The 13,746-nt window shown below is 41.3% G+C and overlaps 1 protein-coding gene across 2 annotated transcripts in view; it reads left to right on the top strand.

Moving 5' to 3' along the window:
• Window positions 1-13,746, top strand: part of APBA1 (amyloid beta precursor protein binding family A member 1) — a 156,234-nt gene that overhangs the window by 124,922 nt on the left and 17,566 nt on the right. For both annotated transcript variants that reach the window (XM_068236229.1, XM_068236221.1), the window contains one exon: window positions 8,269-8,454. In XM_068236229.1, the coding sequence (XP_068092330.1) occupies window positions 8,269-8,454 (186 nt within the window). The remainder of the gene's footprint in view (window positions 1-8,268; window positions 8,455-13,746) is intronic.

Here is a 13,746-nt window from a genome sequence, read left to right as displayed (position 1 = left end):
ATTTTTTTTTTTTTTATAAAAAAAAAAAACCCTCCCGCAGCCGCCCTGGCGATCTTAATAGAACGCCAGGGTGGTTAATGACCTTGTGCATCAACAATCATCAGTTGATTAGTTGTCTTTCCTTGGACCATTTTAGTAAGTACTAACCACTTCATAACAGAAAAAAGACTTGCCTTTTTGGTCATCACAATTTAGCCCTTATCAGAGCTGCTCAGATCTTTAAACTTGCCAATCTGTCCTGCTTCTGACATATGACTTTTAAAAACTAACTGTCCATTTGCTGCGTAGTTTAGTCCCCGGTTAACGAACGAGATAGGGACTGTAGATTTGTTCTTAACCTGAATGTGTTCTGAAGTAGGAACACTGTGCCATCTCTGTCCCCTGTACCGCCTCTGTGCCGACTCTGTGCCTCCAGTATGCCCCTCTGTGTCAGTTCTGCCCTCTGTACCTGCTTATACAAGATTAAAAGCCATTTTTTCTTAGAATTTTTTTTAAAATTGATTTTCGCAAAAACTACAAGTCCAATTTGAAAATTTTTTTGGGGCTTGTTCCCATGGAAACACTATATCCATGTAATTCGTATCGGCGGGGCGTTCGTAAGTCGGGGACTACCTGTATACACACAGTTTTTATTTAGACTCCTAGTTCATGCAAATACAGTATAAAACATTTCAAGCCACAACCATTTAACCTGTGCATGTAAAATTACTGGAAAGTGTACTTTTTGAAATATGAAATATATGTATTTTTGCGAGAATTGAAAAGATAGGAAACATAACCTTATATGGCATGTTTAATGAATCAACATTTTAACAGCCTCTTACCTGCATAGCACAAGCTCCAACCTATTAATATAGGTTTGTTTGACTAAACGTGCAGTGTGGCAGAACATGTGTCTTCCATACTTTGTGTGGGCTACTATCAGAGGAAACAAGGTTTTTGTAAACCTTTCTTGATGTTGACTGGCCACTGTACCTGTGATTGGTTGCTCAAGCAGGCATGTTTGCTTTCAGTGTGCTGTTCTCATTCTTACATTTTTAGTTGGGTGTGTCATACATTTGACACCTTCTGGGTGACAAAATGTATTCATTTTGTCACCTAGAAGGTGCCAAAAGTATTATAAAAAAAAAGTTAGAAAATAGCGCTAGTGATTTACTACATCACAGCTTTGTAAATAAGGTGACAATGCACTTACACCAGTAAAGGCAAAATCCGCCTTCACACCTTTGTTGTATTGAACACTTGAGCAAGTTACAAAGATCAGAATAGATGCATGTACGTCAAATTAACAGATGTTTTCAGTTTCCATAATCCAGATAACAGTGCCTTTTATTTGAATAGTTTTATAGCACTAAGCACGTCTTAAAATGTATTTTTACAACCATAATATTTTGAAATAGACAGTCCCCTACTTACAAGAGACTGGAGTTACAATGTTTCGTAGATACAACGTTGTCTTTATGTACAAAATATACAATACGTTTTGTTTTTTTATATTCCTTTTTTTGTTATTAAATGTTACTATATTGTATAAACTGTTGAAAGTAGTTAAAACACTTTAACACATACTGAAAACAACCCAAAACATAGTTTATACTTTATGTCCAAATCCAGAGTTGTCCACAAGGAAATCCTTTATCCACATTTCACGATGTTTAACCACTTAGCAACCCTTGCCACGCTTATCTACGCCCCTTTAAAATTCACTTGGGGCACAGGGGCGTAGATAGGCATCTCCTGTTTGTTTTCCCGCTGTGAGCGTTCGCGTACGCGATCGCGTGCACGCGAATGCGCGGTCGCGTGCACGCGGATGTGCAGCCGCGTTCGGCACCCGCTGGTCAGCCAATCAAAGTGCTTACAAGTTTGAATGAGCACTGCCAAAGCCAATGACAGTGCTCATTCATTCAGAATGTGTGTAAACATTGAATCAGTCACTATGCTGTTACAGTTACTGAGATCACTCGTGAGAGGATCTCAGATAACCAATACAGCATTAGTGAGTGATCAGCATCAGTGAGGGTTTTTTAAAATAAATTATACCCCCATTAAGCCCATTAACCCTTGCCTCCCTGAAATGTTAAAATTGCTGTGGTTTTTAGGTGAAAAACCCTGTGGTAGAGAAGTGGTTAACTCGGGACTCAACTTACAAACAAATTCAATTTACAAACAGTTTACTACAAACAGTTTACTGGAGCGGGACCTGTTTGTAAGTAGGAGACTGCCTGTATGTACTTTTGGAATATGCTTTTGCACATATACTGTAAGTACTGACAGAGAGAAGCCCTAAGGTTTGTAACGCATCTAGAGCCATTCACTTCCACAACAGGGGGAGAGAAATTTAATTTTACTTATTTTTCTGTCACTCACCTGATTAAGTTACAGCTTGCCATCTAGAAATTTTGCAACCTTCTTGACCATCCAATTTGATAATCTTATAGAATCGGAGGAAAATCAGTGCTGCAACAAGCATGCTATATGGACCATTCAACCGATTTTTAACCAAAATCAGTCAAATGTATCAACCAAGCAAGCTGTTAAATCTTGGCCCAACGTGATTAATCAGGTGGGTGGCGGCATGCGATGACCAACTAATGTGATGGAACCCCCAGCCACTGTCCTCCCAAATGCTAATGTGCCCCACTGGTGCCTTGCAATCTCTCAAGCAGGGCTATTAACAGAAGTGTTATGGCCGGTTTCCACTACTTCAGTGATGCGAATGCGGCTACCTAGCCGCATCGCATCACTTCCGCATCTCTCGATGCGAAAGTCAGTGGAGGAGATGGGACGCAGCTGCGGCTTGATGCGGCCGTGCGATAATCTGCAGCATGCTGCAGATTCTCAGATCGCTCCGTACCGCTCTACACAACATGCACGCAGTGGAAAATCTTCCATTGCCGTGCATGTGTTTCAGGACACCCGCGGTGCGATGCGGCTATGTAGCTGCATCGCACCACTCCTAGTGGAAACGGGCCCTAATTGCATACTTCAATTTAACCTCTCTTCAATATACCACCTTAATATGACCGAACTTTTTTTCAGTTATCAGAAGTTTATTGATCAAAAAGCACATGGCTGAGATGATCTATCACTCCAGATCTCACAGTAATGCATCATGCCGGCTGTACACACGCTAGATTCTTAACCTCCTTAACGGTAATCACGAGTTCAGCTCAGGGTGGAAAAAACAAGTCAGGAACGGTACCTGAGCTGAGGTCTATGCAGAGCAATGCGTGCAGCAGGCGTTTTAACTCACCTCCCAGGGAATCTTGAAGTTGGCTGCCATTCTTCTTCCTCTCCTCCGAGGCTCTGCTTCCCCCTGGTGAGCTCGCCGTCTGTAGTCATGACAACAGCCGGCAATCTCACTAAAGGATTACAGCGCCACCCGGAGGACAGAGGGAAAACTGCAGCGCTGGATCCCAGGGAGGTGAGTGCTGGGCTCCTGTAGAACTCCCTAGCAGCATTATTTTTTCCAGATTTTAGGATCTAAAAGCATGCAAAAAATTGCACTGCTTTTAGACCATAAAATCCGGAAAGAATCATAACACCAAGGGGGTTAACAGACATGACCCTAACCAGCAATCTTGCCAAGCGCACTCTAGCATATTTAAAGGGAACCTTAAAGTCATACTGTAGGGGGTCGGGGGAAAATGAGTTGAACTTACCTGGGGCTTCTAAAGGTCCCCCGCAGACGTCCTGTGCCTGCGCAGCCAATCACCGATGCTCCGGCCCCACCTCTGGTTCACTTCTGGAATTTCAGACTTTAAAGTCTGAAAAGAAACTGCGCTTGCGTTGCCGTGTCCTCGCTCCCCCTGATGTCACCAGGAGCGTACCGCGCAGGCACAGACCATACTAGGCCTGCACAGTACTCTCCTGGTGACATCAGCGGCATTGAGGACACGGCAACGCTGGCGCAGTGGTTTTCAGACTTCAAAGTCTGAAATTCCAGAAGTGAACCAGAGGCGGGGCCGGAGCATTGGGGAGTGGCTGCGCGGGCACTGAATGTCTGTGGGGGACCATTAGAAGCCCCGGGTAACTTTAACTCATTTTCCCCCGACACCCCCCCCCCCCCCTTACAGTATCCCTTTAAGTCGATTAAAAAAATTAGATTTAGATCAAGTGGGCTTTATGCCTCACAGGCAAGCAAGTGACAGCATTAGAAGATTATTACATTTAATTCATCATGCTAAATCTAGCCATCAACTATCTTTGCTTTTGTCTTTAGACATTACGAAAGCCTTCGACTCGGTCTCCTGGGCGTTCTTAATACAAACATTAAGCAAATGGGGTTTTGGTAATCACTTTCTTACTTGGGTCAAAGCTCTATATAATTCCCCCTCAGCTTTTATCAAATACAATGGCTTTAAATCCTCCACCTTTCCAATTACAAGGGGAACCCGACAAGGTTGCCCACTATCCCCATTATTATTTGCTCTTATTATTGAGCCACTCGCAATACTTGTCAGGAACTCCCCGGATATTAAAGGCATAAATTTAGGAGGGAAAGAACACCGTATTGCCCTCTTCGCCGACGACCTGATAGTCTGTCTTTCACGTCCCACTAAGTCTCTCTCCACATTATTTAGCCTACTCAATCATTATGGCCTTGTTTCAGGACTTAAAATAAATGCAACCAAATCCAAAGCCTTAAATATTAATCTTCCCTCTCGCCTGATGCAGGCTCTCCAGGACACTTTTGAATTCCATTGGGAACAACAAAAACTCCCCTATCTAGGAATCTTTCTTACCAATGCTTATGAGACCCTATTTCAACATAATTACTCTGGGCTTCTCAAGGAACTTACCTCATTATTAGAATGCTGGAAGAAGTATTCTATCTCCTGGTTGGGGAAGATAGCGGCGATTAAAATGACTTTCCTACCCAAACTACTCTACGTTTTTAGAGCTCTTCCAATCCCACTTCCTCCTTCCACTCTGGCCACTTTACAGAAAAAAGTACTTGACTTTATCTGGTTTCCTAGAAGACCAAGGGTTAATAAAAAATACTTATACAATCTGAAGACTGAGGGTGGTCTGGGTGTCCCAAATCTTTCACATTACTATCAGGCGGCCCAAATTGCTCAACTGACTTGTTGGCACTCAGATACTACTGCTCCTTCATGGGTAGACATAGAGAATCACCTAACACAACCAACCAATGTAAGTAATCTCCTATGGATCTCTCCCCAGTTTAGGAAAAAGATAGAAAACCCTATAATTAGGCATTCCCTTAAAACGTGGGACTCTTGCAAATATTCTGCTAGACTAATCTCCCCACATAGGCCATTAGGGTCTTTTATGGGAAATCCAGAATTCCCTGCAGCGATTTCTAATCCGAAACAATATCTCTGGTGGACAAACAATCACCGAACTAGGATACACGAGTTATCCTCAGCTTCAGGTCCTCTTTCAATTACACACCTCCGAGAACAGAACCAACTTCCTCTTTCTGAAACCTTTCATTATATCAAGATTATCCACTTTGTCAGACAGCATCTTATACACTCTGATTCTCCTCTCTCGCGGACTGCTTTTGAAAAAATCTGCGCCACAGACCCACTATCTCCTGAAACAATCTCCTTAATCTACAAAGAACTAGTATCAAATCGTAGCGCTAGTATGCCAGCTTATATTCAAAACTGGGAAAAGGACCTTAATATATCAATTGATAAAGAAGATCTTCTAGCTATCTGGAATAACATCCCTGCTACCTCTATCAACGCAGATTTGCTAGAAATTAATTACAAAGTACTCTTTCGCTGGTATTTAGTACCATCTAGACTGGCCAAGTTCAAAAAGTCTGGTACCCCTAATTGTTTCAGAGGGTGTCCCTCTCTAGGCACTCAAGGTCACATTTGGTGGTCCTGTAAAATAGTTAGGAGATTATGGATGAGGATATGTACCTGGATATCATCCTTACTCCATGTTCATGTTCCTAAACACCCGGCACATGCCCTTTTGAGTCTTCCCTACACAGACTTATCATATGCCCAAAACTCCCTAGTCAATTATATTTTTATAGCTACCAAACTCACTATAGCTTCCGCTTGGAACACTAGATCATTGCCAGTGGACCAGGTTAAAAACAGACTCGGGCGTATTTTATTCTTTGAAAAACTAAGAGCCAGAGTGGAAAATAGAATGGAGAAATTTATTAAAATATGGCATCCCCTGATAAATTACCTCTATGGCCCGGACTGCGAAAAATTGATTGAAATGACTTGACTGTATAGCAACATAGTTGGAGGACCTTATATATCTCATCGCCTTAAAGTGGATCACTCCCCGTCCCCTACCTCTTCACCTTCTTACTTCTTCCTCTTATCTTCCTCCTTCATCTTCTTCACTTTCCTCTCCCACCTTTTATGTACTTTCACTTTATGAATACTCCTCCATCCACTATATGACTAATAGTCTTAATTGACCTAATTCCCTTTTTTCTATAAACAGCCAAGTAAAGCTACGACCCTCCCACAATATACCCCCCCCCCCCCCCCCAACACATGTACTAAATAGATAGTTCTTAGTCACGCAGGTGACTAGGCCAACTGAGCTTAGAAATCTTTAGTCTTAGGAAGTCGGACCCCACCCGGCCTTTCAGGTTTCATGAATGGGTGGCTCCTGACTCCCCATGCACCGCACACAAAATGCTTATTACCATACCTTCACTACCTGGACGAGGGGACAAATGTTGGTTATTCCTTATGAGATCACTAACATGTAACGTTTGTTTCCACTGCAATTAATGTTTTCATGTTTCTTGGCTGCTTTACTCTGTTTTAATAACTGTTATTGTAAACTTATAACTTTATCGTAATGCCTTGTCAACAGCTTTCCTCTCTTACACATGAGTGTCTATTCACTTATGTACATACTATTTGTTACGAAAATGTCACTGTTTTACATGCTCTGTTAAAATTTAAAACCTTAATAAAAATGATTGAAAACAAAAAAAATTAGATTTACTCACTTGGGGCTTCCCTCAGCCCCCTGCAGCTGATCGGTGTCCTTGCAGCCTCGCTCCGATGCTCCAGGACACGCCGGCGAACACTTCCGGTTTGGCCGTCACCGGCCGACAGGCATGGGAACGCGAGTGATTCTTCGCGTTCCCAGCCATAATATCGCCCCCAGGAGGCCGCAATAGCAGCATAGGGGGCGACATTATGGCTGGGAATGCGAAGAATCACTCGCGTTCCCATGCCTGTCGGCCGGTGACGGCCAAACCGGAAGTGTTCGCCGGCGTGTCCTGGAGCATCAGAGCTGGGCTGCGAGGGCACCGATCAGCTGCAGCGGGCTGAGGGAAGCCCCAGGTGAGTAAATCTAATTTTTTTTTTAATCGACTTGAGGATCACTTTAATTAAAGGGTAAAAAGTTTCACTTACCTGGGGATTCTACCAGCCCCTTGCAGTCACACTGTGCCATCCTGGGACTATCCTTCATTTCACCGCAGTGGCTAAGTTTCATTTTCGGTGACTGGCCAGTTGCCTGACCACTGCGCCTGCACGGTCCTGGCCGCGGTTGTCCTTGCTCACGTCACTGTCCTGCGCATGCGCAGTAAGATAAATCTTGTAGCATGGTGACTGCGAGGTTGCTTGCGGCCAGGGCCATGCTGGTGCAGTGGTTCAGCGAGGAAAATGAAACTTGGCCGATGCGGTGGACCGGAGGATCCTTGAGTACTGGCCTGGGCACAGGGCGGCTGCAGGAGGCTGGTGGAAGCCCCCGGTATTTTAAACTATTTTTTCCCTTTAGTTAATGTTCCCTTTAACTTTTTCAGTGTGGTGCATTGTTATTGGTAGACACTTCTCTGAGATCAGTGTACATATCCTCTATATTGAAAAGACAAGGAAGCATTTAATGGTTTTGTTTTTGGCACTCAGTCATAATATATTCTTATCTGCTTGAGCTTTTGTCCTTGTAATCTAGGGTCTTGCAGATTTTCTGCTTTGTTTACTGAGTATAAGCAAATATATCATCTTTCTTGCCTGAGACTATTGCCAGAGCTGCTTGGGGTCAGGCCTGGCTTTCTGGTCTGTTTACTTCTCTCTGTCAGATCTCTTGCTTCTGGAAACTGGGTCTTCACATGCCTTGTAGCAGAGTGAGTGATTGTCATCTTTGACATTGAGGTCAGGAAAGTTAATCAGGGAGAGAAACTGCTCTAGTCTGTGTAACAGAGCCCAGGCTGTGCCAATGCATCAGCAGTCTCAGGAGGCTGAGTCCATGTCCTGCTATCACAATTGCACAAATGTCTATTTACATCTTGTTTTTCTGTAGGAGACAATGATGGATCATCCTCTGAGGACTATATCATACATTGCGGATATTGGGAACATTGTTGTCCTGATGGCTCGTAGACGAATGCCACGGAGCAACTCTCAGGACAATGTGGAGGCTTCACACCCTTCCCAAGATGGCAAGAGACAGTACAAGATGATCTGCCATGTCTTTGAGTCTGAGGATGTAAGTATACAGTATCGGGACATTGCATAGTGCACTAGACAGCTGTTGCATCACCAGTAGTTTGAGTCTGAAGCAGAATGTGAAATTCTTACTTTGGACCATTTAGAGCAGATAACTTTTACTAGAAATTGCACCATTTTTGCCACAAACTATATTTTTGTGACTTTATTTTACAAATGCCTATATAGTCTTGTGTGTTTGAATGCATTGCTAATGATTATGGCAGAGGTTTAGAATAAACGTAGATGCTAAAACTGTACTGTAAATATATTTCACGTGAGTAGCCTAATATAGTCATTAACTTAAGACTTGGAACACTCCCTGTTTATGATATAAAGAAATCCTCTGCATTTTTTTCAAACTTCTAAAAAAGGGTCACATTAGATCCTATTGTATATTATTAATATGAATCTTGACATTAATAACTCTTGTGATTAAATAGCTATAGAATGGAGGAAATGTATGTTGCCTAATCAGCCAACGGTTGCATAGAGGTTTTAGTGTAATAATTACTTCTTAAAGGACAACTGAATTGAGGTATAACGAGGCTGCCATATGTATTTCCTTTACCTGACAGCCCTTCTGGTCTACTTGGCTGCAGTAGTGTCTGAATCACACAGGGTATAAGCATGCAGCTAATCTAGTCAGATCTGGCAATAATGTCAGAAACACCTGATCTGCTGCATGCTTGTTCAGGGTCTGTGGCTAAATGTATTAGGCAGAGGATTATCAAGATAACCATGCAAACGGTATTGATAAAAAAAGAAGTACCGGTAAATATGGCAGCCTCCATATACCTCTCACTTCAGTTGTCTTTTAAATAAATAATATGACTGGTATGTACAATATATTATGATTTCCCTGAACAAACTTATTTCTAAATTATCAAATTCTGTAGATAAATCAGTTGAGAATAGGTTTACATTCCCAGTGAATCATTTGTTGTTTTTTTTGACCCAATCAAAAAAATCAAACAAGAGAAATAGACATTTTTAATTGATCATAATACAATTGTGAGTGGTGTCCTTTTCTGCCTTTTATTTCTTGTATGATTTGTTAGGAAGGAAACTTTAAATCTATTTGTGGCCGTCCTTAGTCTGTGAGTTTCATCTGGGGGCAGCGTGTGGTCTGTACGGATGTGCTTATTCTCTATACAACTTATATTGGCACTATGGAAATACTAAATTGAAATCCTTGAAAGCAGGTTTATGTTTATACACTTCTTTTTATGTGATTCCTAACACTGTTTGTTTGATTATGACCTCGGGTGACAGTAGTTAGAATAACATGATAGGTTTCATTTTCAGTCTGATATGAAGTTAAATGTTTAAAAGGTTTGTGTTGAGAGAATATGAATAAAACACTGCTCCAAATATTAAAGGAACACTTTGAAAACCTATCAGATCTCAATGGGTAACAAAAAAATACGGTATGCTGAATATTTACACAAATGTGGACCGGGTATTGTGTTGTCTGATGAGAAATATCAACCTACATAGGGATGAATTCAAAGACACCACAAAAATCTAAGTGAAAACTTATGCGACAGGCTAGTCCATTTTGCTAACATTTCTTTGCATAAAATCAAAATCGTACTCAGTAATTTGTATGGCCCCCATGTGCTTGTATGCATGCCTTACATCATCAGGGCATGCTCACAATGAGATGACAGAGGGTGTCCTTAAGGATTTCCTCCCAATTCTGGACCAGGGCTTCACAGTCTGAGGTGCAATATGGTAGTGTCATGGTAGAGTCATAATATCTTAGAGGTGTTCTAGGGGATTAAGGCCTGGCTAGTGTGGGGGCAATCAATAGGAAACAATTCCTTCATCGTCCAGGAATTGCTTGTATACTCTTGCTACTTGAGGCTGGGCATTATTGTACACCAGGAGTAACTCAAGACCTACTGTACCAGCATAGGGGTCTGACACGGGTCTAAGGAATTCATCTTGATACCTAATGTCAGTCATGGTACCCTTATCTAGCCTGTATAAGCCTGTGCATCCATCCATGGATATGCCTTCATGGACCGTCACTAACCAACCCACCACGGTTATGCTGAATGATGTTACAGGCAGCATAACGTTCTCCACAGTTTTGTTATACCTTTTCATATCGGTTATACCCTTTCACATCCGTTATGTGCTAAAGGTGAACCTGCACTCACCTGCATAAATCACAAGGTGCCAGTGGCAGACCTGCTATTTCTAGCATTCTATGACCAATTGAGCTCCATGGCGTCAGGCAGTGAGCATAGGGCTTACTAAGGATGTTTGGCTCTCAGACCAATTTTATGAAGTCAGTTACTGATTGGACAGAGACCTTCACACCAGTGACTTGCTAAAGGTCATTTTCTCTGTTTGTTTGTTTTTAAATTGAATTTTGTAGGTAAAAATCTTATACAAATTACTTAACATAATATATATATATATATATATATATATATATATATATATATATATATATATATATATTCAAAAGAAGTTCAAACATTCTTTATAGTAAAGTTAACAGTTTAGCATCTAACAATATAATGCATTATAACCATTGAGCACCAACTCCACTTACTGAGTAACTGCCTGTGTCCTGGAAACTCATTTATGCCCTTGAGACCCAGGAGACCTTCTGGATGTGGCTCTTATTGGTCCTGGAGGATGTGTACTGTCTGTGCAAGCTCTGTAGGGCCCAGGTATCATCTCACTCTACCAGCAATGACACGGACCATAGCTAAATGCAAGTCAAGTGAAAAAAAAAATCTTAGAATAGAGGAGAGAAAAATGTCAGTTGCCTCCACCTATAAAACCTTTTCTGGGTGCCGGGAAATAGCAGATGGTAGAAAATCTGTATATTTACAGTTGTAATTTTTTGTAGTACAATATTAGTAAATGTTACCTATACTTTACTACCACTAAACCTAACCCTACACTATCAGCTGTTATATTTTGCTCATACAAATACTGTAGAAAATATGCTATTGAAAGTGCTGACAACCTCAGCAAATGCTAAGCACAGAAAACATACTGCTGTGGAATGATACCTACTATGTTAAGTGGCAGGATACAAGCTTGTAATGTAGGATAGAAGCAATATCGGTAATAAAAGGGCTTTGCATTATTAACTAAACCATCGTTTTTCAGTTTATTTTAGGCAACCTTACAGTACACCAGAGATGAGACCTCTCAAGTTCTATACTTACCTGGGGCTTCCTTAAGCTCAGTACTTCGCCGTCTCCCCAGATGGCTCCTGTCCCCCGCAGTATGGTGCGGTTTCCTGGCAGATTCTCGCTTCGTTACACATGCGTGGACCGGATGTGTGCGTTCCCGTTGTGGTAGTACTGCGCAAGTGCAGAACGCTCCCAGCCGTGTCGCTCAGGCTTTCGGGATGCATTGCGGGGACAGAAGCCACCTGAGGAGACAGGGAGTGACTAAGCGGCCTCAAGGGGACTTAAGGAAGGCCCAGGTAAGTATGGTACCTGAGATGTCTTTCATCTCGGGTACACTTTAAAGAGGAACTCCACTGAAAATAATGTAATAAAAAAAGTGCTTCATTTTTACCATAATTATGTATAAATGATTTAGTCAGTGTTTGCTCATTGTAAAATCTTTCCTCTACCAGATTCACATTCTGACATGTATTACATGGTGACATTGTTACTGTGGGCATTTTATGTAGCTGTTTCTAGCTGTTCTGGTTGTTAGACAGCTCTAAACAGCCATTTCCTGTCTGTGAACATTGTTACATTGTGGCAGTTTGCCAGGAGTACCGCGGTATTTAGAGCCTCTAGTGGGAGTGGTTTCAGCACAAAATCAGTCACACAGCGCCCCCTGATGGTCTGTTTGTGAAAATCTATTTCTCATGTAAAAGGGGGTATCAGCTACTGATTGGGATAAAGTTCAATTCTTGATTGGAGTTTCTCTTTAAGTATAAGTGCATAAACACTTTAAAGTTTTTCAATGGTGCATATGTTTATGGGCAGCAAGTACCAAGAGCACATGGTTTCCATTTCCATTCAATGAAGACATGTTTTATTGGAATACACTATGACAGTATAATGTAATTGCTAAAGTAGCTGGAAAGCCCACATCCATCAATTGTTATACATAAGGGCCTGCAGTTCTTGGTTTAATTAGTGAACATCATACACACTTTTATATGGGTTTGATTTTGTCCTCTGCCACAGTGGAATATTTGAGTATGTCATGTTTCCATTTCTGTATCTCATTTTTCCCTTGGAAGAGCTGCTGAAATTAATGACATGAGTGTCAGTGCCTATTAGCACAGCTGTTCAAAACAGCATGTTGCTACATAAATAGAATATAATTTTATAATCTTTTCTTTCTCATCTTTTAGGCGTCCTTTTTCGATTTTTCTAATTGGTGATTTTATTCTGCTAGGAAATAGCAGCGAGTGATGCAGTTTTATCACCTTACCCAGTCTTTAGTCATTCAGCGTGACACGGCAGCACGAGTGGTGCAGTGACGCAGATGTAATTAGGACAGGCTATGAACTGCCTAAATGGATGGATGCTGGCTGACCTTGCCAGCAGGTCATTCTTAGTCACAGCCCGTGACCTTGCCTATCCTCGCTTTGCAGGCAGTTCAGAAAGATGGATGAGCGATGCTAATTAGGTGCAGATACCAGGGGATTTGTGCCCAGAATATACACTTACGCACTGTAAATTTTTTTATGACATTCACTGTTCCATATCTTGTATGCCTTGTTCTTTCCTTAAGCATGGCTATTAATACACTGCAAGAATTAAATGTCTCCTTTGTAATTCTATTCATCTGGCACATTGTGGTTTTTTTTTTTTGCCCTAATAAATACATATAGAAGATATTGGAACATTCTTTAAAGGAGAGTCCCTCTTATCAAGTATTTGTCCAGGGCTGTGCAAATTTATGTCATCAACACTCTGAAAGGCCTACTTATAAAGGAGCAAACAATCTTTTTTCCAGGAGAATTGTGTTATTTTTACCAAGAAAATTGTCGTTATTTCTGTAAGATAATTACTGTACATCCTTCCTTTCCACTAATTTGTAAAAGTGTTGATTGCCTGAAAAGATTGCTGCTTTTCAGGCTGATCACCACTATCTGCAAGATCATTTACCACTTAGAGGAACTCCAGTGAAAATAATGTAATAAAAAAAAGTGCTTCATTTTTACAATAATTATGTATAAATGATTTAGTCAGTGTTTGCCCATTGTAAAATCGTTTAAATCCCTGGTTTATATTCTGACATTTATCACATGTTGACATTTTTACTGCTGGCAAGTGATGTACCTGCTGTA

Source organism: Hyperolius riggenbachi, chromosome 1 (assembly GCF_040937935.1).
Source record: "Hyperolius riggenbachi isolate aHypRig1 chromosome 1, aHypRig1.pri, whole genome shotgun sequence".
In the NCBI taxonomy this organism is placed as follows: Eukaryota; Metazoa; Chordata; class Amphibia; order Anura; family Hyperoliidae; genus Hyperolius; species Hyperolius riggenbachi.
This window is presented reverse-complemented; position numbering and strand designations above follow the sequence as displayed.